Source organism: Rhinatrema bivittatum, chromosome 1 (genome assembly GCF_901001135.1).
Source record: "Rhinatrema bivittatum chromosome 1, aRhiBiv1.1, whole genome shotgun sequence".
NCBI classification, from domain to species: domain Eukaryota; kingdom Metazoa; phylum Chordata; class Amphibia; order Gymnophiona; family Rhinatrematidae; genus Rhinatrema; species Rhinatrema bivittatum.
Genome location: NC_042615.1, coordinates 144,419,556 through 144,447,455, shown reverse-complemented (window position 1 = coordinate 144,447,455; position 27,900 = coordinate 144,419,556). Strand labels below are relative to the sequence as shown.

General features: G+C 45.7%; 1 protein-coding gene across 11 annotated transcripts in view; it reads right to left on the bottom strand.

Moving 5' to 3' along the window:
- FRYL (FRY like transcription coactivator) overlaps positions 1–27,900 on the bottom strand; it is a 978,233-nt gene that overhangs the window by 344,251 nt on the left and 606,082 nt on the right. For all 11 annotated transcript variants that reach the window (XM_029588005.1, XM_029588013.1, XM_029587996.1 and 8 more), the window contains 4 exons: positions 23,586–23,693; positions 22,934–23,171; positions 22,209–22,394; positions 22,017–22,103 (listed from right to left, as the gene is read on the bottom strand). In XM_029588005.1, the coding sequence (XP_029443865.1) occupies positions 22,017–22,103; positions 22,209–22,394; positions 22,934–23,171; positions 23,586–23,693 (619 nt within the window). The remainder of the gene's footprint in view (positions 1–22,016; positions 22,104–22,208; positions 22,395–22,933; positions 23,172–23,585; positions 23,694–27,900) is intronic.

The window sequence follows — 27,900 nt, the reverse complement described above, 5'->3', positions numbered from 1 at the left end:
ACCTGAACCTTGACGGAGTTGAGGGACAATCCCTTCAAGCCATCCTGTAGAAATTCCAGGACCATGGGGATTTTGACTGTCCATGGGAGGATCTCGCAGTCCTCACACCATGCTTTGAATATTCCCCATATTCGTATGTAGGTTAGAGATGTGTAAAACTTGCATGCTCGGAGCAAGGTGTCAATCACTGTCCCCGAGTAACCACTCTTCTTCAGGTGCGTCCTCTCAATGGCCAGACCGTAAAAGAGAATCAAGTTGGGTCTTTGTGGAGGATGGGTCCTTAGCGGAGCAGATCCCTGTGTGGAGGTAGGTTCAGGGGGCTCCCCTCCAGAAGCCTTTGCATGTCTGCGTACCATGGCCTTCTTGGCCAATCTGGGGCCACTAGAAGTACTAGCCCCCTGTGGTGTTCTATTTTGTGGATGATCCAACCCAGTAGTGGCCATGGAGGAAAGGCGTATATAGCAGGTCTTCCTGTGGCCAGATCTGGACGAGGGCGTCAATCCCCTTGGTTTGTGGGTCTCATCTGCGGCTGAAGAATTTGGAAACTTGGGCGTTGGACTGGGTTGCCCGAAGATCCATGGCTGGAGTTCTCCAGCGGTTTATTATCAACTCGAATGCTGTGGCTGACATTCCCCTGGGTCTAGACTTTCTCTGGTGAGGTAATCCGCAGTGATGTTGTCTTTTCCCGCAATATGGGTGGCTGAGATCCTTTCCAGGTTTGCTTCCGCCCACGCCATTAGGGGGTCTATTTCCAGGGACACCTGTTGGCTTCTGGTTCGTCCCTGGCGGTTGATGTAGGCCACTGTTCTGGCATTGTCTGACATGACTCTGACTAATTCTCCCCGGAGTCCGTGACTGGTTCTCAGGCAGGCAAGTCTGACTACCCGGGCTTCCAGTCGGTTGATGTTCCATCTCGACTTTTCCTTGTCCCATTGCCCCTGGGCCGTCAGTTCCTGGCAGTGGGCTCCCCACTCTTGTAGGCTTGCATCTATGGTGAGCAAGACCCAGGTTGGTGGGGATAGCCTTATTCCCTTGCTCAGGTGGTCTTCTTGTAGACACCATAGGAACTGGATCCATACATCAGCAGGTAACTGGAGGCGAACGGTGTAGTCCTGGGACATTGGGTTCTATCGTGACAGTAGGGAACGTTGTAGTGGTCGCATGTTAGCCCTTGGCCATGGGACGACTTCTAGGGTCGATGTCATGAGGCTGAGGACTTGGAGGTAGTCCCATACCGTGGGGCGAGCACCGTTCAACAATTTTCTCAACTGGTCCATCAATTTCCTTCTCCTTGTAAGAGGAACATAAGAACATGCCATACTGGGTCAGACCAAGGGTCCATCAAGCCCAGCATCCTGTTTCCAACAGTGGCCAATCCAGGCCATAAGAATCTGGCAAGTACCCAAAAACTAAGTCTATTCCATGTTACCGTTGCTAGTAATATTTTATTTAAAATCTTTTCTATATCGTCGTTAAGCTAGCTGCCGTCACAACGGTTCACAATAAGGCACATAATTTCATGTTGCTTAAATGTGTTAAATTATATTAACTAAACAGGTGCCGTCAAATACTGTAACAGTTTCATATTAAATATTACTTAGTGGTTGTAATAGCAGTGGTTATTTTCTAAGTCAACTTAATTAATAGCAGGTAATGGACTTCTCCTCCAAGATATTATCCAATCCTTTTTTAAACACAGCTATACTAACTGCACTAACCACATCTTCTGGCAACAAATTCCAGAGTTTAATTGTGCACTGAGTGAAAAAGAACTTTCTCCGATTAGTTTTAAATGTGCCACATGCTAACTTCATGGAGTGCCCCCTAGTCTTTCTATTATCCAAAAGAGTAAAAAACCGATTCACATCTACCCAATCTAGACCTCTCATGATTTTAAACACCTCTATCATATCCCCCCTCAGCCATCTCTTCTCCAATCTGAAAAGTCCTAACCTCTTTAGTCTTTCCTCATAGGGGAGCTGTTCCATTCCCTTTATCATTTTGGTCGCCCTTCTCTGTACCTTCTCCATCGCAATTATATCTTTTCTGTGATGCGGCCACCAGAATTGTACACAGTATTCAAGGTGCGGTCTCACCATGGAGCGATACAGAGGCATTATGACATTTTCCATTTTATTCACCATTCCCTTTCTAATAATTCCCAACATTCTGTTTGCTTTTTTGACTGCTGCAGCACACTGAACCGACGATTTCAATGTGTTATCCACTATGACGCCAAGATCTCTTTCTTAGGTAGTAGCACCTAATAGAGAACCTAACATTGTGTAACTATAGCATGGGTTATTTTTCCCTATATGCATCACCTTGCACTTGTCCACATTAAATTTCTTCTGCCATTTCGATGCCCAATTTTCTAGCCTCACAAGGTCTTCCTGCAATTTATCACGATCTGCTTGTGATTTAACTACTCTGAACAATTTTGTATCATCTGCAAATTTGATTACCTCACTTGTCATATTTCTTTCCAGATCATTTATAAATATATTGAAAAGTAAGGGTCCCATACAGATCCCTGAGGCACTCCACTGCCCACACTGTTCCACTGAGAAAATTGTCCATTTAATCCTACTCTCCGTTTCCTGTCTTTTAGCCAGTTTGTAATCCACGAAAGGACATCGCCACCTATCCCATGACTTTTTATTTTTCCTAGAAGCCTCATGAGGAACTTTGTCAAATGCCTTCTGAAAATCCAAGTACACTACATCTACAGGTTCACTTTTATCCACATGTTTATTAACTCCTTCAAAAAAGTTAAGCAGATTTGTGAGGCAAAACTTGCCTTGGGTAAAGCCATGCTGCCTTTGTTCCATTTAGCAAATGTTGCTTACCTGATGTAACAGGTGTTCTCACAGGACAGCAGGATGTTAGTCCTCACAAATGGGTGACATCGAGGATGGAGCCCACCACGGAAAACTTCTGTCAAAGTTTAACAGAACTTTGACTGGCCCCTACTGGGCATGCCCAGCAAGGCACTGACCCTGCAGCCAGCAGGGGTCTCCCTTCAGTCTGATTTTCAAAGCTACAGGCAGTGCCTAGAAAGTAAAAATAAAACGAACCCAACACCGCGGGGTGGCGGGCGGGTTTCGTGAGGACTAACATCCTGCTGTCCTGTGAGAACACCTGTTACATCAGGTAAGCAACATTTGCTTTCTCACAGGACAAGCAGGATGGTTGTCCTCACAAATGGGTGAGTACCGAGCTGAGGATGTCCTGACCTGCACCAATTGTACCCAACGATGTGCAACAGGCACAACAACTGGGGTGGAATTTGGGAAAGGGCATCCGCACCCTACTTGGAAGGTGGAAGGGTGTTGGTACATCATGTTGGAAAAAGGTTACGCAAGACAGATTGGCCGAAGATGGAGTCTTGTCTTCCAGCTTTGTCCAAACAATAGTGGGCTGCAAAGGTATGGAGAGAACTCCAGGTTGCAGCCTTACAGATGTCAGGAAGCGGCACCGATCGAAGGTGTGCCACTGAAGTCGCCATGGCCCTCACAGAGTGTGCTTTGACACGGTCTTGGAAAGGAATGCCAGCTTGCTGATAACAGAAGGAAATGCAGTCCGCCAACCAGGAGGAAAGAGCCTGCTTACCCACAGGTTGTCCTAACTTGTTAGGATGGAAGGAGACAAACAATTGAGTACTCTTTCTGTGAGCAACTGTACGGTCTAGATAAAACGCTAGAGCTCGTTTACAGTCTAGGGTATGCAGAGTCTGTTCCCCAGAGTTGGAATGGGGCCTGGGAAAAAAGATAGGTAGTATGATGGATTGATTGATATGAAATTCAGAAACTACCTTGGGTAAAAATTTAGGGTGAGTGCGGAGTACCGCCCTGTCCTGCAGGAGTTTAGTGTAAGGCGGATAGGTGACTAAGGCCTGTAACTCACTAACCCTGCGAGCTGAAGTAATAGCCAACAGGAATAATACTTTCCATGTGAGATACTTCAATTCACAGGAGTGCAGAGGTTCGAAAGGAGGTTTCATAAGACGACCAAGAACCAGATTAAGGTCCCAAGATGGGGCCGGAGGACGTAAGGGTGGCTTCAGATGGAGCAAGCCTTTAAGAAAGCGTGTCACCAGGGGTTGTACTGAAATAGGGACACCCTCTATACCTTTATGGAAGGCGGCTACCGCACTGACATGCATCCTAATGGAAGAGGTCTTTAGACCGGATTCTGATAGGTGCCATAAATAGTCCAAGAACTTAGAGATTGGACAGGAAAGGGGATCAAGGCACTGAGAAGTGCACCATGATGTGTACCTTTTCCATTTGTATGAGTAAGACTTTCTTGTGGAAGGCTTTCGTGAAGCTATCAGGACCCGAGAAACTGAATCTGAAAGGTTAAATGGTTGAAGGACTAACCTTTCAACATCCATGCCGTCAGGGACAAGGCTTGGAGGTTGGGATGGAGGAGGCATCCGTCGTTTTGAGTGAGAAGATGCGGGTCCATTCCCAGAGGAATGTGCCTGCGGATGGAGAGATCCTGGAGTATTGGAAACCATACTTGGCGTGGCCAGTAAGGTGCTATCAGGATCATGGTTCCTCCGTCCTGGCGTAGCTTCACGAGAGTCTTTGACACAAGAGGAAGTGGAGGGAATGCATAGAGCAGACCGGTTGTCCACTTGAGGGAGAATGCATCCCTCGGCCGAGAGTGCTGGCTCCGAATGAGAGAGCAGTAATCGTCCACTTTGTGGTTCTGAGGGGACGCAAAGAGGTCTATGCGGGGAAAACCCCACTTGTGAAACAGAGAGGTCGCTACCAGAGGATCGAGTGACCACTCGTGTGGTTGGAAGACACGGCTCAGCTGGTCTGCCAATACATTGTCTACTCCCGGCAGGTAAGTGGCCCTGAGGTACATGGAGTGGGAGAGGGCTTCCGCCCAGATCTGCGCAGCTTCCTGACACAGAAGGAAGGAGCCTGTGCCTCCCTGCTTGTTTATGTACCACATGGCCACTTGGTTGTCCGTCTGGATTAAGATTATCTGATGGAATAGATGATCTTTGAAAGTTCGGAGCGCATAGCGGATTGCTCGAAGTTCCAGGAAATTTATCTGGTGTTCGGCTTCCTCTTTGGACCATAATCCTTGGGTTTGGAAGTCGTCCACATGGGCTCCCCAACCGATGTGAGAAGCGTCGGTGGTTAGGATTACTTGCGGATCCGGTGGAAGAAAGGGTAAGCCCTGAAGGAGGTTGACCTGAGTCGTCCACCAGGTTAAGGATAGGCGTAGCGCCTGTGTGACTGTGATAATGGAGGACAGAGGCTGAAAAGCTTGAATCCATTGGTGTCGTAGAGTCCATTGTGTTACTCTCATGGCTAGTCGGGTCATGGGAGTGACTTGAACCGAGGATGCCATGTGTCCTAGGAGAATGAGGAACTGGCGAGCCGTGGCAGTGTGTTGCGACTGGAGCTGGCGAGCTAAGGACATGAGAGTGTGGACTCGTTGAATTGGAAGGTAGGCTTTTGCCTGTAAGGTGTCCAAGTCTGCCCCAATGAAGGATAAGGTCTGAGATGGGACCAAGCAGGATTTCTCGTAATTGACAAGAAACCCTAAGGAAAGGAGTGTGTGAATTGTTAATTTTAGGGAGGATTGAGGAAACTGAGGGGTAGAGGCCCTGATGAGCCAATCGTCCAGATAGGGGTAGACGTGGACACCTTCCTTCCTGAGAAATGCTGCTACTACTATGAGACACTTGGTAAAGACTCGTGGAGCAGATGCCAGACCGAAAGGTAGTACCCGGTATTGATAATGGTCGTGGCCTATCAGAAAACGCAGATACTTGCGATGAGATTGTGTTATCGCAATGTGGGTATAAGCGTCCTTGAGGTCGAGAGAGCACAGCCAATCCCCCTTTTGCAACAGAGGGAGCAAGGCGCCCAGGGTTACCATCTTGAACTTTTCTTTTTGCAGATACTTGTTGAGGGCCCGAAGGTCCAGAATTGGACGAAGCCCCCCCTGATTTCTTTGGTATTAGGAAGTACCTGGAATAGAATCCTTTCCCTTGTTGACAAGGAGGGGCGGGTTCTATAGCATTTGATTGTAGAAGAAGGAATACTTCTTGTTGTAATTGAGTCAAATGGCTGGTTAGACTCCATGCCTGAAGGGGCGGGGAGTCTGGCGGAAGTGTTATAAAGTTGAGGTGGTAACCCTGTGCGATAATTGCTAGCACCCACTGATCTGAGGTGATCTGTTTCCAACGGTGTAAGAAGTGGTACAGACGACCTCCCACAGGGATGTGTGGAAGAGGGAGTTGGCTTGTGCTCAATACAGGGAAGTCAAAGGCCCGCCGCAGGCCCAGGAGGTGGGGCTACAGTAGGCCTTTGCTTTCTCGGCTGACGAGTCTGAGGCCTGTTAGAGGACCGTGCAGGACGAGCCCTAGTTGACGGAGGGTAGTAGCGGCGTGGTCGAAAGAACGACTTTTTAGAGTCCTTCTTTTGCGGTTGCTTGGAGATCACCTCAGGTGGGATAGACGAGAGTTGTTTCAACGTCTCATGGTGGTCTTTTAACTCTGCCACAATCTGTTGAATTTGTTCTCCAAACAAATTGTCGCCTAAGCAGGGTAAATCAGCAAGACGATCTTGGACCTCTGGGCGAAGGTTGGATGACTTTAACCAAGCCCAACGTCTAGCTGAGATGGCTGTGGCTGAAACCTTCGTGGAAGCATCGAATATATCGTAGGCAGTCCTAATCTCGTGCTTCCCTGCTTCAAATCCCTTGTGAAGAAGGGCTTGAAGTTGCGGTTGGTACTGGTCCGGCAACGTGTCAGCGTAGTCTTGCATCTGCTTAAGGATAGCTCTGTTGTATTGAGTCATATAGAGTTGATATGAAGCTATGCGTGAAATCAACATAGCTCCATGGTACACTTTTCGTCCCACACTATCCAGGAATTTGTTGTCCCTGGTAGGTGGGGTAGAAGAGTGCGGCTTAAGACGCTTGGCCTTCTTCTGTGCAGACTCAACTACAACAGAGCGATGATCCAGTTGAGGCTTTTGGAAACCTGGTGCTGACTGGACAAGGTATGTGGAGTCAGCTTTCTTATTAACTGGAGACACCGATGAAGGAGATTCCCAGTTTTTCTTGAGCAGATCCAAAAACACCTGGTGTATAGGGATGGAAGCGATGATTTTTGGCGCATCCAGAAATTGAAGGAGTTCCATCATTTGGTGTCTATCATCGGCTTCAGATTGTAACTGAAAAGGTACAACTTCTGACATCTCTTTTACAAAATTAATAAAAGAGAGATCCTCAGGAGGAGATCTTTTTCTACTCTCTGTAGGAGATGGCGGCGAAGGCAAATCTGTGTCAGAAGATGTATCATCATCATCACCCCAGGTATCGTAGGGATCGTGTGGGGCTTGTAGCCCTGATGGACCTGGCTGAGGTTCTGAGGGCATCGATGGAAACCGAGGTGGAATCGGTGCCGTAGGTGGAATCAGAAATGGCATCGATGGCTTCGGTGCTGCCGATGGAATCGGTGTCTGGCGCGGAATCGATGGAGCCGAAGGATATATCGGTGGAGATATGCCAGGAGGTACCGATGGAACCACCCCGGAAGGGGGAATCCGAAACGGTGTTTCTCCTGCCGATGAGAATCCAGTCGGAGATGGTGGTGTTGTCGATGGCACTGGAATCACCGATGGAAGGGCCATCATGAGCGCCTCCATACGGCTGAGTAGCGGTGCTAACGCTTGTATCAACGGCTCGGTGGTCTGTTCCCTCCTCGGTGGCGAAGCCGGTGCCGGTGTCGGTGCTGAGGGCGGCACTGGAACCGGTGCCGGAGACGGTGCCGATGGAGGTTGTAATTTCTTCATTGCTTTCTCGATGGCCTCCTGGACCAGCCGGTCCAGTTCTGCCCGGAGACCAGGGGTAACCATACCCGGCTCGACAGGAGAGGGAGGCTGAGGCAGGGCCGGAAGTACCACCGTAACCGGTGGGATCACGGCCCCCGCACCCCGGGAGGGTGAGGGTTTCCTCGATGCCAACGAACAAGACGTGGAGGATGTCCGGTCTGTTCGCGGCTTCTTTGTCGGTGGCTCGGCTTGAACAGAGGTCGATGGTTGTGGATCCTCGACAGGCCGAGACTTGTGCCGTCGATGGCGATGCTTTTCTGTCCGGTCCCCTCGCCCATCCGGGGAAGGAACGGGAGTCGATGGCCGAGAAGCGATCGATGGCGGACGGTCACCGGAGGGTTGGCGATGATGGTACAACTTCGACGGTGCCGGTTCCGATGACGTCGATGCTATCGATGGCGTTGGGGTGGGTGCATGGAAGAGGAGCCCCATCTTCTCCATCCTGGCTTTGCGACCCTTGGGTGTCATTAAGGCACATTTGGTGCAAGTCAGGACATCATGCTCACTACCCAAACACATTACACAAACCCTATGGGGGTCTGTGATGGACATAGTCCGGGTACAATCCGGACAACGGCGGAACCCCGTTGCCATGGCTGGAAGCCAAAATTTAGGCTGGGGATCGGTAAGTGCCAACAGGCCTCAAGGGCCAAAATCGACGGCAGTCGATGGAAGAAGGCAAAAAACTTACCGGGTTCCGAAAGATGACTAAAAAATTTGTCGAAGGGAGACCCCTGAGGGGCAAATTTTCTTAGGAAATTAATTTCCAAATTCCTGTCAGGAACGTGGTTAGAGAGCTCCTTTCACCGCGTGGCAACTGCTGCGCGGAAAAAAGAAGACTGAAGGGAGACCCCTGCTGGCTGCAGGGTCAGTGCCTTGCTGGGCATGCCCAGTAGGGGCCAGTCAAAGTTCTGTTAAACTTTGACAGAAGTTTTCCGTGGTGGGCTCCATCCTCGATGTCACCCATTTGTGAGGACAACCATCCTGCTTGTCCTGTGAGAAAACCATGACTTTCTATATTTTCTGTGATTTTGATGTTTAGAACACTTTCCATTATTTTTCCTGGTACTGAAGTCAGGCTAACCGGTCTGTAGTTTCCTGGATTGCCCCTGGAGCCCTTTTTAAATATGGGGGTTACATTAGCTATCCTCCAGTCTTCAGGTATAATGGATGATTTTAATGATAGGTTACAAATTTTTACTAATAGGTCTGAAATTTCATTTTTTAGTTCCTTCAGAACTCTGGGATGTATACCATCCGGTCCAGGTGATTTATTATTCTTCAGTTTGTCAATCAGGTCTACCACAAGACTTTATCTTGTTGGGTGTCGAACCAGACTGCCAGGCATTCTAGGGATTGGGAGGGCTGCAGGCAGCTCTTGGCTGTGTTGACGACCCACTCGAGATTCTGCAGTAGATTCTTGACTCTGGTGGTCGCCTGATGACTTTCTTCTGGAGATTTTGCCCTGATCAGCCAATCGTCCAGGTATGGGTGTACGAGGATCCCTTCTTTCCTCAGTGTTGCTGCCACTACCACCATGATTTTGGTGAACTTCTGAGGGGCAGTAGCTAGTCCGAAGTGTAGTGCCCGGAACTGGTTGTGGTGGTTCATGATCGCGAAGCGTAGAAAGCTCTGGTAGTTGTGATGGACCGGGATGTACCGATAGGCTTTTGACAGGTCCAGGGAGGTCAGAAATTCTCCCGACTGTACTGCCCTTATGACCGAACGTAGACTTTCCATGCGGAAGTGTGGTACCCTCAGGTAGCTGTTGACAGACTTGAGGTCCAGCATGGGCCGGAACGTTCCCTCTTTCTTGGGGACGATAAAATAGATGGAATAGTACCCAGTATTTTGTTGGTGCATGGGCACCAGTGTTATAGACTGTAGGGAGAGCAATTTTGTCAGTGTGGTTTCCACTGCTGTCCTCTTGGAAGGGGAGTGGCAAGGGGATTTCACAAATTTGTCTGGGGTAATGCTGTGGAAGACCAGATAGTATCCCTCTCGAATGATGGTTAGGACCCACTTGTCCGACGTTATCTCGACCCATCTTTGGTAGAATAGGGCAAGCCTGCCCCCTATGGCTTCTTCCTGTGGATGGGTCTGTTGATTCTCATTGTGGGGTACGGCTGGGGCCTGGACCGGCTCCCCTCTTGTGTTTGTTCCGAAAGGGCTGGCTACTGCCTGCGGGGCGAGGTACTTGGTATGGTCTGAAGCACTGTGATCCTCTGCCCTTGGATGTTCGAGGAGAGAGGCGATACCTTTTGTTCTTGTCCTCTGGTAGCCGAGGTACTGGGAATTCACCCCATTTGTCGGCTAACTTCTCCAGTTCGCTTCTGAACAGGAGGGCTCCTTTAAAGGGCATTTTCGTGAGTTTCACCTCGGCTGACCAGTTTCGGAGCCATAGATGTCTTCTGGCTGCCACTGCCGAGGTGACATTCCTGGCAGAGGTGCGCACAAGGTCTGAGGTCGCATCCATGAGGAATGATACCGCAGATTCCATTGTCTCAAAAGGCGTGGTTGCGTCTCTGGAGAGGAGCAAGCAAGAACATGCCACCATGGCACAGCAGGAAGCGATCTGAAGAGTCATTGCTGCTACATCAAAGGACTTTTAAGGATGAATTCCAGTCCTCTGTCCTGGGCATCCTTTAGTGCCTGCCTCTCCTCCCTCGACGGGAATGGTCGTGCGCTTGGAGGTTGCGCAGACCATGGCATCCACCTTTAGGAACCGCAGGAGCTCCTTAGCTGCGCGTTCCAAGGGATATAGGGCTTCTAGGGCCTGTCCTCCTTTGAAGCTGGCCTCTGGGGCATTCCATTCCAGGTCATTCAGTTGCGGTACCACTTGTAACATTGGAAAATAGCATGAGGCCCGACAGAGGGAGACCAAGATGGGGTTTATCTTTGGTTCCACTGTGGTGTCCATGCCTGGAATGACCAGTGTCTTCAGGGTCTGAGACATGAGAGCTGGTAACTCATATTTGGAGAAGAATTGCATCATAGTTCCATCCCTGGGGGGGATTTCTCCTTCCTCCAGGGAGTCAGCCTCATCCTCCGAGGTGTCTGTATCCCCGGGTAGGGAGGCTCTTGCTTAGGAAGGGGCATGTATCAATGGGCCCGAGAGGTGCTTGGAACGTCTTGCGTTTCTGGTGGCGACTGGGTCGCAGTTGGTACTGAGTGCGCTTGGACAAAGATTTGTAGCCCTTTGAAGAATTCCACCCAGGAAAAAGTCCTTGGATCCATATTGATTCCAGGGGGGTTATAGTGGAAGCCCTGGAGGTGTTTTTGTGTGTAGGAGCCGAGTTGGAGATACAGAGGTCCGGGGTACTATCATTAGTGGATACGGATCCCTCTACTGGCTGTGAGGGACCTTGCTTTGGTTCCCCCTGAGCCTCTTCGCACTGCTGGCACAGGGAGGAGGCCACTTCTGGCTGCGCAGCTCTCAGGTGGCAGGCTGGGCAGAGGGCTTGTCCCTTGGCCTTCTTGGCAGGTGGTGCCATGGTTTGTGCTCGTGGTGAGCTTCAAAACTCATCTGTGCATGTAGGAATAGCACCAGGAGGCTTGGTTTGGTGCGCCGGATGTGCCGAAGATGTGCGAGTAGAATGCCTAAAGAAGTGTGTGCAGGCCACTACTTGTGCGCTTGGGCCGTTTATGCAGGCCGCTATGCGCCCGGCACAGTTATGTGTGTCGCTGTGCGAACGGCACAGGTGTGCGCGCCACTGTGCACACAAATCAGTTGTGCGCACGGCTCAGTTGAGCGGGCAATATTGAAACCCGGAAAATATTGTTGTTTGAAACCCATTGCAATGTCAGCAATGGGTTTCAAACAACAAATCAATAAACCTACTCACAAAGCTGGCCACACCCTGGATCTTCTCTTTACTAACTCCGGCATTTCACAAACCAAACAACCAGTGTGCAATCAAGTCCCATGGTCAGACCACTCAATCTCCACTACCTTTGCCCTATTACATCCGGAATCCAAGCAGCTCGCCAGACCATCATTTATCTACAGGAAACCTTGCACCTCAGAGTACCTCACCAAGCTCCTAGCCACAGATCTCTCCTATATTGACGTCACCACGCCCAACACAGCCCTCCAATCCTGGTCCAAAATAACAGAATCAGTAGCAAACATACTGTGTCCTCTGACAACTAAAAAGCTTAAACAAAATGCGTCCAAAAGACAACCGTGGTTTAATGATGAGCTGCGAAAACTCAAACACCTACTTCGTCAGAAAGAAAGAAAATGGCGTAAAGCCCCCTCTCCTTCCTCACTATCTGATTACAAACGTTCCCTCCACTTATACAAAAACATGACCTTGAAAACCAAGAGAGACTACTATGCCAGCAAGATCCACCACCTCATCTTCGACTCTAAAGCTCTTTTCACCTACGTCTCCAGTCTCACAAAAGCTATCACTCCAGATATTCCAACCGAATTATCCCAGACAAAAGCAGACAAACTGGCTCTTCATTTCAGTAAAAAAATCTCTGACCTCCTCAAACAACTGTCACCAAACAAGGGCACATCCGATAGTACATATCTTCTCCCAAACAAAGACATTCACCTAAACGCCTTCGAACCCATCACCATTTCAGAGACTCAATCGGTTCTGAAGAAAATGAAACCGTCATCACACCCGTTTGATCAAATTCCGTCCAAATTACTTCTACTAATCCTGGATACTATATCGAAATCTCTAGCAGACATCATAAATTGTTCCTTGTCCCAGGGTATCTACCCAGACGACCTTAAAACAGCTTCAATCAAACCACTCCTAAAAACACCTAACCTAAATGCGAGCGATCCCAACAATTACCGCCCCATCTCCAACCTTCCGTTTATAGCTAAAGATATGGAAAAACTAGTAAACACCCAATTATCAAATTACATCGAGGATCACAAGATTCTCTCCCCGAATCAATATGGATTTCGCAAAGAATCAAGCACCGAAACACTCCTTCGCTCCCTCACGGACTTCCTCCTCTCCGGCATAGATAAAGGTCACGCTTACCTATTAATCCTCTTTGACCTTTCGGCTGCCTTCGATACAGTAAACCACCACCTCCTCATAAAACAACTGGCAAACATAGGAGTGAAAGACACAGCACTGACCTGGTTCAAAACTTTCTTGGACAACAGAGGATACAAGGTCAAAATTTATAATAAAGAATCACATTACTTTCCTTCCTCTCAAGGGGTACCGCAGGGCTCCTCCCTTTCACCCACGCTCTTCAATGTTTACCTGCTCCCTCTCTGCCTACTGCTAATGAAACTAAACCTGAAACACTTCCTTTTTGCAGACGATGTCCAGATCGTGATCCAAGTAAAAGAATCCATTTCAAAAACATTAGAATTTTGGAATAGCTGCCTAACAGAAATCAACCACCTCCTCACCAGTCTAAACCTAATTCTCAATGCCTCGAAAATGGAAATTCTACTTATTTCCCCGGAAAACAACAATACCCTTTCAAAGCCACCATCTCTCCTTCAAACCTCTCACGTAAGAGACCTAGGAGCCATCATGGATAACCGTCTCAACTTAAAATCATTCATCAACCAAACCACCAAAGATTGCTTTCACAAATTACATATCCTAAAAAGAATAAAACCTTTATTCCACTCACAGGACTTCAGAACAATTCTTCAAGCAATAATCTTCTCCAAGCTAGATTATTGTAACTCGCTACTACTGGGACTCCCAGCTTCCCATACCAAACCTCTACAAATGGTGCAGAATACAGTGGCCAGAATCCTGACGAACTCTAGGAGAATGGACCACATCACCCCAATCCTCAAGGACCTTCACTGGTTACCGATCCACTACAGAATCATCTACAAATCCATCACCACCATCTACAAAGTCATTCACCAACAAGCCCGGATCAACTTACAAATTCCCTTCAAAAAACACACATCCGCCAGACCCATCAGGGAATCTTACAAAGAATCTCTCCAGGTGCCTCACGCAAAAACCATTCATCATAAGTCTCTCAGTGCCAGAGCACTGTCAACCACAGGTCCACCTTTATGGAACTCCATCCCAGCGGACCTGAGACAAGAACCCTGCCTACCAACATTTAGGAAAAGGCTGAAGACTTGGCTTTTTAAAAAAGCCTTTCCAATCACGGACTGAGACCTACACCCGACATCTCAATCACATTATCAAAAATGGATTTAAATAACAAACCATGTCAATCGCTGTCATCACCTTCACATTGTTATCTTTATCATCTACTATACAAATCACATTTTATGGAACTATACAAATACTATACAAATACTATACAAATCACATTTTATCGGACTCAATCTTGTTACATTGTAAGTAAGTTGCTGTCAGTTAAATCCCCCTCTTCTCACCTCCAACTCCCAGTTATTTATTTCCCTGTTTTATTGTAACTGTCACTCTCCTTACAATGCTCTTGTTACAGTTGTTTGAGTTATTTCTTATCTTGCACACTTTGTTAAATGTAAACCGGTTTGATGTGATCCATGTCATGAAAGCCGGTATAGTAAAAAAATAAAAAAATAAATATTATGGCGGTCAAGGGGGGGAAATGGCACCAACGATCACATGGACAAGATAGCGACCCCCCCTGGAGGGTCTCCACGTGTGTGGACCCTCGCACCGGATCAGGGTCTAAGCCCAGACGGGGCTGCTCAACCTGATGTAACACACGCCGGAAGGGACGATCTGTGCGGAAAATCGAGTCTCGGAGACCGGAGGCTTTAAGAGAAGTTTCTACCTTACTTGGTCTCTGCGTTTCTTGGTCTCGGCATTTCCCGGTCTCGTGCCGGACAGTCTCCGGCTGTGGGGAGAGAGGGAATTACCTTCGCCGCCGCTCTCGATTCTGCACCCGCTGCCTCTCAGCCACCCTAGGGGCTAAGTCCACATCGGGACCGGCTACCGGACCGAGGCTTGCCTCTGAGGGATCTCGGAAATCACCTCAGGAATTCTCGACTGGGGGAGGAACCCTTAGGTATCACCATAGGAGAGTGGGACTCATCTTGTAGAGGTAAGTTTTCTTTCTTCTTTGTTTTAAAATTTCTAACACTATTCTAGTGTGTGTAGTGTCCCTATCTGCTTAGGAGACAGAGAAATACTGAAGAGCTAAGCTTCCCTCAGCCAACTGTTAACAGATCTGTTAACAGATCTCAACCTAATTCATTATCTGTACGCAGACGACGTACAGATTCTAATCCCCATAACAGAATCAATCTCAAAAGCACTCACCCATTGGAATAACTGCCTACTATCCATCACTAATCTACTCAACAGCTTAAACTTGGTCCTCAACGCCTCTAAGACAGAGCTTCTCCTCATCTCCTCAAATGATAACAATATCTCCCAACCATCACCACTCAACTCTCACATCACATGTAAGCAGGTTAGAGATCTTGGGGTGATTTTAGACAATCGACTAAACCTAAGGAAAATGGTCAACACAACAACTAAAGATTGCTTCTACAGATTACAGGTCCTAAAACGACTTAAACCACTCTTATTCTTCCATGACTTCAGGACAGTCCTCCAAGCGCTACTGTTCGCCAAAATAGACTACTGCAGCGCCCTTCTACTAGGACTCCCCAAATCCACTACCAAACCTCTGCAGATGATTCAAAATGCGGCAGCAAGATTGTTGACCAGTACCAGCCGCTACGAACACATCTCACCCATTCTCAGGAACCTACACTGGTTACCAGTAAATTTCAGAATTTTATACAAATCAATCACCTTAATCCACAAAACCATCCATCATCAACTTCAACTTGACCTGGAAATACCATTCAAACTCCACTCCTCTAACAGACCAACTAGAGACATTTACAAAGGCACTCTTAATGTTCCCCCCACTAAAGCCACACGCCTCGCTACAACCATATACAGAGCCTTTTCGATAGCAGGCCCATCTATCTGGAATAGCATCCCATCAAACCTCAGACTGGAGCCTTGCCTTTTAACTTTCAGAAAAAGACTTAAAACCTGGCTCTTTCACCAAGCCTTCCCTGAACCACCAGACAATTACTAGTTGGCCTTTCATTCCTACCCGGTCTGGCACTCCGTTTCTCAAAGAAAATAAATAAATAAATAAATGGACTCTGAGACTTTCAGGTTAAAGCACCGTTCTTAAGTTTTAACTTGTACACTCTATGGTAAAAATACTTTTACCGGCCTTTCTTCTTTCCAGCTTGTTGCAAGCTTCCAAGTTCTCTCCCCCTGTTGATTGTAACTTTGACTTTTCCTACTTATTGTTATCTTTCGTTTTACTTGAATTTGTTACTCTAGTTTTTCCCTTTGTTAAACTGTAAACCGATCCGATATGGTAATTTACTATGAAGGTCGGTATAAAAAACTGTTAAATAAAAATATATGTAGGCTGACGTCAGCTTTGAAATTTGACTCCATCTCCCATCTGCTATCAGGAGTACACTATACCCATTGGTCCTGAGTCCATCTGGCTACACTCTAGGAAAAACCACGCTGAGGTCTCAAGACACAGAGGGAGGCCTCAGGGGAGGCTTCAAATGAAGCAGGCCCAGCATAAAACATACAACTATAGGGTGTACAGAGATGGCCGTACAATCTACACTATGGTGGTATGCGCTAATTGCACTCAGATGAATTCTAATGGAGTTGGTTTTCAAGTCAGCCTCCGAAAGATGTAGAAGGTAATCAAGCAATTTTCATGTGGGTCTCGAGAATGGATCTAGGACCTGCTGCTCACACCATACTGAAAACCTCCTCCGCTTCAGTCCATAGGGCTTTCTAGAAGCCACTAGGACCTGAGTCATATCCTCAGAGCTCATGTGGTTGCAGAACTAACCACTCAATATCCAGGCTGTTAGTGACAGGGCCTGGAGCTTGGGATGACGCAACATGAAACGATCCTGTGTGATGAGATTTGGACAAGTACCCAAACTACTCAGTCTCCAGATGGACAACTCCCGCAGGAGTGGAAACCAAACCTGCTTGGCCAATAAGGGGCTATAAGGATCATAGTCCCCCTGTCCTCAACAAGCTTCAACAGAGTCTTCACCACTAAGGGAATTGAAGGTTATGTGTACAGAAGACCTTTGCTACAATGACGTGCAAGAGCATCCGAGGCTGGTTTGCCCTCTTTCCTGTACAGGCAGCAGAACAGAGGAACCTTTCTGTTGCAAGGGGTCATGAAGAAGTCCATGTCTGAGCTTCCCAGAGGCGGAATATCCTATTTGCAACCCCCTTGGGTCCAGGGACCACTCATGGGGTCAGAAGGCATGATTCAGTCTGTCCGCTACCACGCTTTCCATCCCTGCCAGGTACATGGCCCTGAGCACCGTTCTGTGGGACAGGGCCCCAAGATCTCATCTTGACCACTTCCTAACACAGGAGGTACGATCCTGTACCTCCCTGCTTGACGACATACCATATCACTACCTGGTTGTCGGTTTGGATCAGAACAACTTTGTCTTTGTTGGACAGTCGATCTCTGAAAGCCCAAAGCACGTACCCAAAGGTCCAGGAAGTTGATTTGACAACAGCTTTCCTGGGCAATCCAGAGACTCTGGGTGCTGAGCCCATCTACATGAGCTCCCCAGCCCAGCGTGGATGCATCTGTGGTTAGGACAATTTGGGTAGGAGGACTTCGAAAAAAAATCCCCCATTCCAGATTTGAAAAGACCTGCCACCAGGACTAAGAACCCCGGAGGGGCCAGGTGACTTAGATGCAATCCTGGAGGCTCTGCGTGGCCTGGTACCACTGTGACCTCAGGGTCCATTGGGCTCTGTGCATGTGTAAGCGTGCCAAGGGAGTGACATGGACGGTTGCTGCCATATGGTCAAACAGCCTCAACATGTGCCAGGCTTGCCCCTGCTGGCTCTGCTGCAATGGTCAAAGCAGCAAATGCCCTTTGATGAGGCAGGAAGGCCTTGTCCTGAGCCATACCAATCAGGGATCCTATGAAGTTTAATTAAAGTGATTGGTTGAGATGAGACTTTGGGTAGTTGACGAACCCTAGGACTCCCAACACCCGGATGGTCAAATGCCTGGACCTAATGGCCCCTCCCTGAGATGTGCTCTTGACCAGCCAATCATCCAGATAAGTGAAAATATGCACCCCCAGCCTGTGAGGTGCATCACCACCATGGCCAGGCATTTTGTGAATGGCAACAACAGAAACTGGAAGTGCTGTTTCTCCACCATGAATCAGAGATACTTTCAGTGACTGGGAAAGATCTTGATGTGAGTGTACACATCCTTCAGACTGAAAAAGAATAGCCAGTCCCCGGTTTTGCAAAAGGGGGATCAAGATACCCAAGGAAACCACCCTGAACTTTTCCCAAAATAGGCCAAAAAGGCAAAAAACAGCTCACCAGCCACAATGCTGCAGGCTCCACAGAGAGACTGAAGAGGTACTCCATGTGGATGCATGGTATAGGGCACACTGGGCATGCTCAGTGTGGCAAGTCAAAGTTCTAGAAACTCTAACATGTTTTCCATATCTGGGCTCCATCCAATGATGTCACCCATGTGTGAGGTCAGCCCAAAAAAACAGCACGGGAGACAGTCAAACAAAACCAGGAAGCAAACAAAGCAGGAGTAGACCAATCGCTTTAGGTGTAGGGATTCCTTTATTTATAATGAAGTTGTAGAAATACACAAATGGAATAAATTATGCCCAACTCAGGCACAGTTTCACCTGGGGGTAGGGTTGCATCAGGAGCTGCAAAACATTTATCAACCAACTACTAAAAATAAGATTAAAGACTAATTTTAAAAACCAACTTTGATTGCTATTGATTGTACATGTATTATGAATCCCTAAACCTAAAATGACTGGTCAACTCCTGTTTTGTTTGCATCCATATGTGAGGACTGCCATCCTGCTTGCCTCGAAGAAACAATACTGGGCTTGATGGGCCTTTGATCTGATCCTGTATGGCAAATCTTATATTTATACCTCAAGGAATCATTAGTTGGATGGGAAAATCTAGGGGAAGCAGAACAGGAGTGAGAAAAACTAAAAGGAGGCATTGCAAGGGCAACTAACCTTTTTATTAGCTGAAAAAGTAAGATAAAATGGTTCACATTCATAAAATACAAGAGATCGTAGAAAGAGGCAATCAGGCAATATTATCCGGAAAAGCTAAGAGAAGCTGGAAAAATTAGGAGATACAAAGATGCAATGGAAGAAAAAATAGCAAATACAGTAAAACAGGGGGACAATACTTTTTTTTTAAATAGTTACATGAGGAAGTGCAAATGTGGCACTATGATATGCAGAGGTGAAAGGGAAGGAAAACAGGCTGACAGGGAAAAAGTGAAATTGCTTAATATTTCTGTTCGGTGTTCATTCTGGAAGGGCCAGGAACAGACCACATAAACATAAATCGGATCAGAAGTGAGGTAAACTTCAACTGATTTTCAGAAAACTGTTTTTATGAGGAACTAGCTAAACAAAGGGATGCAGCCAAACAGAATATATCGGAGGATATTAAGGGAACTTAGAGAAGTTCTGGCAGTTCCACTGGCTGACCTTTTCAATGCTTCTTTAGAGTCAGGAGTAGTTTCAGAGGATGTATGTTTCCTATTCACTTAAGAGGAAGTAAGGTGGAGGCTGGGAACTATAGGCCTGTCAGACTGAACTCTCTGGTAAGCAAATTAATGGAATATCTGATAAAATAGAGGATAGTGCAGTTTCTGGAATCCAAAAGGATTATAAGATCTGAGGCAACATGATATTAACAGAAGTTGGTCTTGTCAGACAAAATGAATCAATTTCTTTGATTGGGTGACCAGATAGTTTGATCATGGAAGAGTGCTAGATGTAGTGTACTTGGATTTCAGTAAGGCCTTTGACACAGCTCCGCAAAGATACCTTATAACCTGAGCTCCCTTGATATGGACCCTAAAGTGCCTGGCTGAGTTAGAAATTGGTTGAGTGGGAGGTGACAAAGGGTAGTGGTAAAGTTCACTCTGAGGAGAGGGGCATTACAAGCAGTGCACTGTAGGTATCTATACAGTTCTAATCGGGGGGGGGGGGGGGGGGGGGGTTACCATCCTCAAGAGAGTCAGGAATGGCATCATCCATGCCATCCAGATCTCTATCCGGAGGTCCCTGCTGCTCTAGGAGTAATTCGGTGATTACAGAAGGTCCAGGCAAGGATCCTACCTGCACCTCTGCTCTGTGAGCATTGGACAGGGCTGAGGACTGCGCCTGAAGAAAGGATTGCAACACCTGAAAAAGTAGCTATGAAAAAGTAGAAGTATCCAGACCAGGAGGTAACTGAGGTGTACTCACTGAGCTACCTTCCCCTGCTGAGGAACCAGTTAGGGGAGGTCAAAAATCAAGTGCCTCACTTAAGAGTCGACTTTACTCAGATCCACATCCGGCTGCAAAGAACCAGCCTTAGTGAAATCAGAGGAAGACAACTCTTCGTGAGCCTCCAAACAGCGCTGGCACAAATTAGCGGACACCCCTGGCTGAGATGCCGGAATATGACAAACAGTGCACAGAGAAAGACGCTTAGGCTTCTTAGGTACAGGCACCATTATGGCCAAAAATGCACTGAATGGCAGCTGGAGGTGTATGTCTAGTTTTTTTTTTTTTTGTTTTTTTTTTTAATGTACGCTCAATCAAGGCGCCAGAAAATTATGCGTCCAACAATTAGGTGTCACACACCTAGGTGCCCAAAAATAAGCGCCCAAAAAACTTAAGCACATAGTACTACTTGTGCACAGAGGAAAGCGAGTGGCCACTACGGTGTCACTTAACGTGGACACAGACTACAAGGTTCGACTGTGCATCCAAAAACTGGCTGCGCAAACTGAATGCACAGCTAAACTCACAAACCGGACTGACCATCCTATAGAGGGCAGCCTTAGAAAGTGTGTGAAATGCCGTTGTGGTCTACCACGTGGCCGGCAGCAAAAAGCCTCGGAGTGGGGCCTAGCCTAAGGAGGCTATTCAAACCGCTAGGCTGCCCATGTCCCTCAACCTCCCACAGAGCGGGACAAACGTCGAACTGGCGCACAGAGCATGGAGACCAGGACAAGGAGGAAGCCCTATACAATAAAACCCTCCTTCTAGGTCTCTGTATAATAATTTTTTTTTCTTTATAACTTTACCGGAGCTCAGCCTTACCTGGCTGAGGTACAGAGATGGTCTCCAGCTGCGGGGTGGGGGTTTGGGGCATATGCTGTCACCACTGCGCTTGGCTTCCTGCATCCGCTGCCTTTCAGCTGCTCAAGCAGTTAAGTCCAAGGCTCTTGTCTGAGGCACCATGGAAATCACCTCAGGAATTCTCAGCTGTGGGAAGGACCATTTGGTATCACCGCAGGAGAGTGGGGAGAATTTGTTTCCTTAATTCTCCTTTTCTTTAAAATGAAGCAATCCCCATTGGGAAGATGCACATCCATCTGCTGGAGACTGAGAATACTGGCAGGCTGTCACTGTAGGGGTATATGTACTGTGACATCAGTTTGCTCTGTCCCTATCTGCTGGTAGAGGTGCATAACCCACTTGGTTCTGGATTCATCTGACTGGGTGCTAAAAAATATCTGAATTCAAGAAAGTATGGGATAAATTCATAGGATCTCTGAGGGAGTGGTATAGATTGTAAAGCTGATTAGTTGGCATGGGTTGGCAAACTAGATAGGCCACATGGTCTTTTTCTGCTGTCTAGTTTCTATGTTTTATGATGCAAGTGGGTAGAAACTACATACCAAACTGCCAGCTTTTTGAGAAATTATGTTTGATAACATTAAACACTATCTGTAATACATGCTTTAATAAATTTATTACCATTTCCTCTTGTTTTGAAAAATGCTGTACCTTCATTGCATATTTAAATACAAAAATTAATCAGGTGCATTATAGTCATTTTATTTTTTTCTACTCTCTCAAGACATGAGTAAATGAATGCTTTTACAAAGTAATTAAGGGTATAGCAGCAGAAAATGAGTTGCCCTCAGGGAGATTGCTTGGAAAACAATCTCAGGACTCTGTTTTCTTGGATTAGTGGAGAATTGTGCATTTATGAAAATAGATGCTCAGGCTCCAGTGCAGGCTGGCAGCCATATAGCTCTGTAGCAAGCTACATAAAAAAGCAACTTGCTAAATTACTTGAAAAATAATTACACAGACAAGAAGTTATAAGTCTTCACCTGATCTGCCCCAGTAAGATGAATAAAGCTCTCAAGAATAGAAGGGCTTAGTCTGTCCATTACATCTATGGCCAATTCTTCATCACCCTAAAATGAACAAAACATAATCCATTTGAATCTCACAGAAGGATGAACACACCACTTGGTATGGCAGCTAAGAAATTTAAAAACTTTAATCATATATTGTCTTACCTTTGACATTTCTAAGACTGTAAATAAGGCTCGTACTTCTCTAAGAACATTTACTGCTAATCTCCTAGTTGCAGGACGACTGTTACAAAGAACAACTAGTGCAAATCCTTCCACGACATGGAACACATTGGAATATAAATTTCTCTCCAGTGGGAGTGTATGGGTCACTCCATTAGCAATATTTTTCTGAGGGAAAAAAACAAACAAAAATCCTTCAAAATTTCATAATTTGTTAAATAAGAGACATTTACATTAACACTACACACTGTGCCATGGAGACCCATGTTCAAATCTTGAACTCAATTACTGTTCATTGGCCCAGGTGGAACAGAAATTGCTGCAGTGAGTTAGTTACTTAGTGATACTTGATTTCACCTGTACTGGGTTAAAAAAACAAAACAAAACAAAAAAAAAACAATCCCTCTCATTCCAGCTATTAGATTCATCAAATTATAAAATTTGAAAGCTTGAATTCTCCTAAATGTAGTTTACACATGCATTGTTTCTTCAAAAAAGCATAAGCATTTAACAGCTAAAAATTGGAAAAAAACAAGAAATTTGCAAAACTCATTACATAACATGCGTATGCAGTATTGTGAAATAAACTGATAAAATCAGTAGGTTTACAATATAAAATTACAAGATATTTCCTAGGAAAGTGAATCATGTAGAGGAATATCATCTTTTTAAATAGATGACCAAACCTATTTTATGTGTTATCATACCTGGGATTCTGGGTTTTTATTATGCATTTGGACTGCTTGTTTCCATTGATTTATTAACTGCACTAACATCTTCACAGCATTGTCCAGAAGACTCGGATGGACATCGGTCACTTCACGCACAATAAAGTAAACAAATCCTGAAAGCACATCTTCCCGCCAGTCAGGAAAATCAAGCATTAATGCCTGCAGAGTATTGAAAGCCAAGGCACGCAGTTCTTCATCCATGTGGATTGTGAGCCTGTCAGGGACAGCAATAATGTTAGAAAACACTCTACTACACCACAATTTCTCAGTCAGTTTTGAGCCTGTAGACTAATACCAATATCTGCACAACTTACTGGCTATAAGTTAGGAAACAGTTTTGTACAGGAAAACCATTACTCATCTCTTATCTGAAGAGGTGGCTCATTTCTCACCTGGTTTAGAAGGATATGTGCTCCTGAGCCTATAGCAGCACTAAATCTAGACATTCTGCGGACACTTATGCTACCACAGAGTAACCAATAATCTGAATAAAAACTATTTTTAGTCGCTAGAACATTTCAGGGGAGTTTTTCAAAGTGCAATTACTACAGTACCTAATCTCTTCAATAAGTAACTAAATCTTGCATAAATGGCAGAGGTAAAAATGAGTCTTTTTTTTTTTTTTTACCTTGCTAACAATTCAATGAGGTCAGTCCTGCTCATGCCATCTGGAATCAGTCTTGGAATAGCAGCAACACAAGTTCTGAACAGGTCAATCTTGGGCTTGCGCTCTCCTCTGCAACATCATGTTGAAAGAGAAAATCTCATATCTTATTTAGACTTCAAATTTTAGTGACATATAGGCAAATTTTCATGTCATGAAAAACAAATGTATTTTGTCCTTAAATGACTTGAAAATAAACACGAGTCATGAACACAATTCAATGATATATTTATGGCTGGTCTGTGTGTGCTGGTAATAATTTTCCACTTGGTAATACTCTGTTCAAAAGTATTACCAAATGATTGGTTAGGACTATTTAAATTTTTCACTTTGGTTTGTGGTTTCTAAATGCATCTTTAAATAATTTTCCATGTCAATTATTAGTAGAAAATCAGCTCTTAACAGATTTTTAAATTGCATTTCAGTAAATTTAAATGTCACCACATCCAAGGTAATGGAATTGAGCTATAAAGCATCACACACATAAAGCAAAGCAGAGCCATTCTGAGCATAATTTAGAACAGGAATTCTCAGTGATATAAAAAAAAACTGCTCTAGTTTCAGGATTAATCAGATACATTTTCTAAGAACAAGCAAATTTTCACAGCTTGGTTACCCTGAAAACTAACCTGAGGACTAGAGTTTAAACTCCCTGGTTTAAATATATGATCACATGTCCTTTTAGCACAGGACTGATATTTGTTAACAATAAAAGTGCAGATTCATGCCAAAGGGAATTTATAGCTTTACTAGTGCAATGTAATGAAATTTAAGGATTGGGCAAAAACTCCTACAGAACTTTTTACAGCGCTTTTAATTTGTGCAAAGATATTGTGGAAAATGTTCCTTTTAAAAGTTTATGAAAATTAACACCTTGGGCAAAAGATAATTTCAAAATTATGCAGGTAAACTCATCTGCAGGTGTTTTGAACTAGGTCTTGCTAACTACCCTACATTTTCTGGATTTGTACAGTAAACTACAAAGATTTGCAATCTCACAGAAATCAAGCAGTACAGGCAAGGTAAGAAGATGCAAAATACATAGGGGCCAATGTATAATCAATAAACCACAAACAGCTGAGCAGTGCAGCCAGATACCAGTGTTATTTTGCACTGTGAGGACCAGGCTGAATATTTTAGCACCAGATGAATGTATGACATGTCACTAGACTGATGAGGCCTGCTGCTTTCAAACACAATAGCAAAACTAGTGCATTATAGGAGCACCAGGTAAACCACATACAATGGCCCTGTATGATATTTCTGAGTTTATGGGAAATTACATATAAGTATACAGGTGCTATTTCACCAGAGCTGAATAAAATTGTAAACCGAATAAAATTGTAAACTGAATAAAATATGTAAACCGACATGATACGAACTTCTGTGAATGCCGGTATAGAAAAACACAAATAAATAAATAAAATAAATAAAGATGCTAGAGCAGGGGTGGCCAACTCCAGTCCTCAAGAGCAACAAACAGGCCTGGTTTTCAGGATATCCACAATGCATGCAAATCTATCTCATGCATATTCATTGTGGATATCCCGAAAACCAGACCTATCAATGGACTGGAGAAAGTACAGAGAAGGGTGACCAAAATAAGGGGCATGGAACGGCTGGCCTATGAGGAAAGGCTAAGGAAGTTAGGGCTGTTCAGTTTAGAGAAGAAAGGCTAGAGAAGGCACTTACAGTTGTCAACAAAGAACAGGAATCATACTCTGTATAGTTTGCCCTAAGAAAGGCTAACCACAAATTCAAACACAGACAGCCAAGGGCGGGAAATTATCAGGTAAGTAGTAATTTCTCCTTCCTTAGCGTTCGGGTAGTCAAGCTATCAGCGATCTAGTCAATACCGCCCATGCAAGCACAGCATCCTCCCCAGCACTAATATCCAAGTGGTAATGCTTGGAGGTAGTGCGTAAAGATGACCATGTCACTGCTCGGCAAATTTCAGCAGGCAACAGCAAATAAATTTTTGCCCATGTTACTGCCTGAGTCCTTATGGAATGCGGTTTAATCTGTTTCGGTAAGGCAACCTCAGCAGCCACATAGGCTGCCATGACGACTTCTTCAACCCTCGGGCAATTGTTGCCCATATCTCTGGTGCTCCCTGCTTATCCCCACAATGGAGCACAACAGGCGATCAGACTTTCGAACAGTCTTAGTCATGCCAAGTACGGCAGCAAATGATGCTTGATAAAAAAAGAAACATAAAAGGCGGTACTCAGCTTCATTTCTGTCCTTGTTCAAAGCAGGCAGAGAAATGGACTGATTCAAATGATAGTTCAAAACCACTTTGGGCAAAAAGGATGGCTCAGTCCGAAGTTGAACCGCACCCAGAGTCATATGGAGAAAAGGCTCACAGTAGGAAAGAGCATGCAGCTCAGAGATCCGACGTGCTGAACAGATTGCTACCGGAAAAACTGTCGTCAAGGTAAGCAGCCACAAGGAACGTACGCAGCAGTCAAAAGGTTAGACCTGCCAAAAACTCGAGGACCAAGTTAAGGTCTCACAGAGGCACCAGAAGCCGCAATGGGGGAGGGCAAAGATGCTTAACTCCCTGCAGAAAATGGGACACATTGGCCCTCCACTTACTCCTCCTTTATAACAAGCCAGAGCTGCAACTTGAACCTTCAAGGTGTTAAGGGTCAAACCCTTAAGCAAGCCATCCTGTAATAATTCCAAAATTAACAGAATATCCACCTTTAGCAATTGAGTACCTTGCTCAGAACACCAAGCCTCAAAGAAAGGCTAGCGAACTAGAAAATTTCCAAGCCCGAAGAAGAGTGGAAATTACCGTAGGTGAAAAACCCTGCTTCAACAACCAAGCCTTTTCAATGGCCAAAGTTAAGACAGAATCGATCTGGATCCTCAAGGAGGAATGGCCCCTGATGTAAGAGATCCATCCCAGATGGTAGCCTGAGGGGGCTGCCACCAGAAGTCTCTGGAGATTGGCATACCACAGCCTTTGAACCCAATCCAGAGCCACTAAAAGGACTGTGTTGGCTTGACTTGTAATCTTCTGAACAAGCCTGCTTATCATAGGCCAGGGCAGCAATGCCTAGAGAAGGGCACTGAGTAGCCACTCCTGAACAAGAGCGTCAATGCCCATTGCAGGGTTCTGCATGCAATCGAAGAAGCATGAAACCTTTGTGTCGAAGGTCACCAACAGATCTAGATCTGGTAGGCCCCAGTGGTTCACCAGGAGCTGAAAGGCCTAGTCCACCAGCTCCCATTCTCCTGGGTCCAAGTTTCTCCTGCTGAAGAAATCAGCTGATATTGTCCTTTACATAAGAACATAAGAAAATGCATTACTGGGTCAGACCAAGGGTCCATCAAGCCCAGAATCCTGTTTCCACAGTGGCCAATCCAGGCCATAAGAACCTGGCAAGTACTCAAAAACTAAGTCTATTACATGTAACCATTGCTAATGGTAGTGGCTATTCTCTAAGTAAACTTAATAGCAGGTAATGGACTTCTCCTCCAAGAACTTATCCAATCCTTTTTTAAACACAGCTATACTAACTGTACGAACCACATTCTCTGGCAACAAATTCCAGAGTTTAATTGTGCGTTGAGTAAAAAAGAACTTTCTCCGATTAGTTTTAAATGTGCCCCATGCTAACTTCATGGAGTGTCCCCTAGTCTTTCTACTATCCGAAAGAGTAAATAACCGATTCACATCTACCCGTTCTAGACCTCTCATGATTTTAAACAACACCTCTATCATATCCCCCCTCAGTCGTCTCTTCTTCAAGCTGAAAAGTCCTAACCCCTTTAGTCTTTCCTCATAGGGGAGTTGTTCCATTCCCCTTATCATTTTGGTAGCCCTTCTCTGTACCTTCTCCATCGCAATTATATCTTTTTTGAGATGCGGCGACCAGAATTGTACACAGTATTCAAGGTGCGGTCTCACCATGGAGCGATACAGAGGCATTATGACATTTTCCGTTTTATTCATCATTCCTTTCTGGCAATGTGAGAGGTGGATATGCTTAGGAGATGCTGCTCTATCCATACCATGAGAGCATCTATCTCCTCCAACACCTGTTGACTCTTGGTTCCACCCTGATGATTTACATAAGCCACCACTGTCTCATTATCTGACCACCGGAGCCTCTAGCTATTGGTGTCTCCAGTCTGTTGATGTTCCACTGCCGATCTCGTACATTCCAGCACCGTTGCACCACCAACTCTTGAAGGTGAGCCCCTCAACCCCCGAGGCTCGCATCTATCATGAGTACCAACCAATTTGGCGGCATCAGGGAAATTTCCT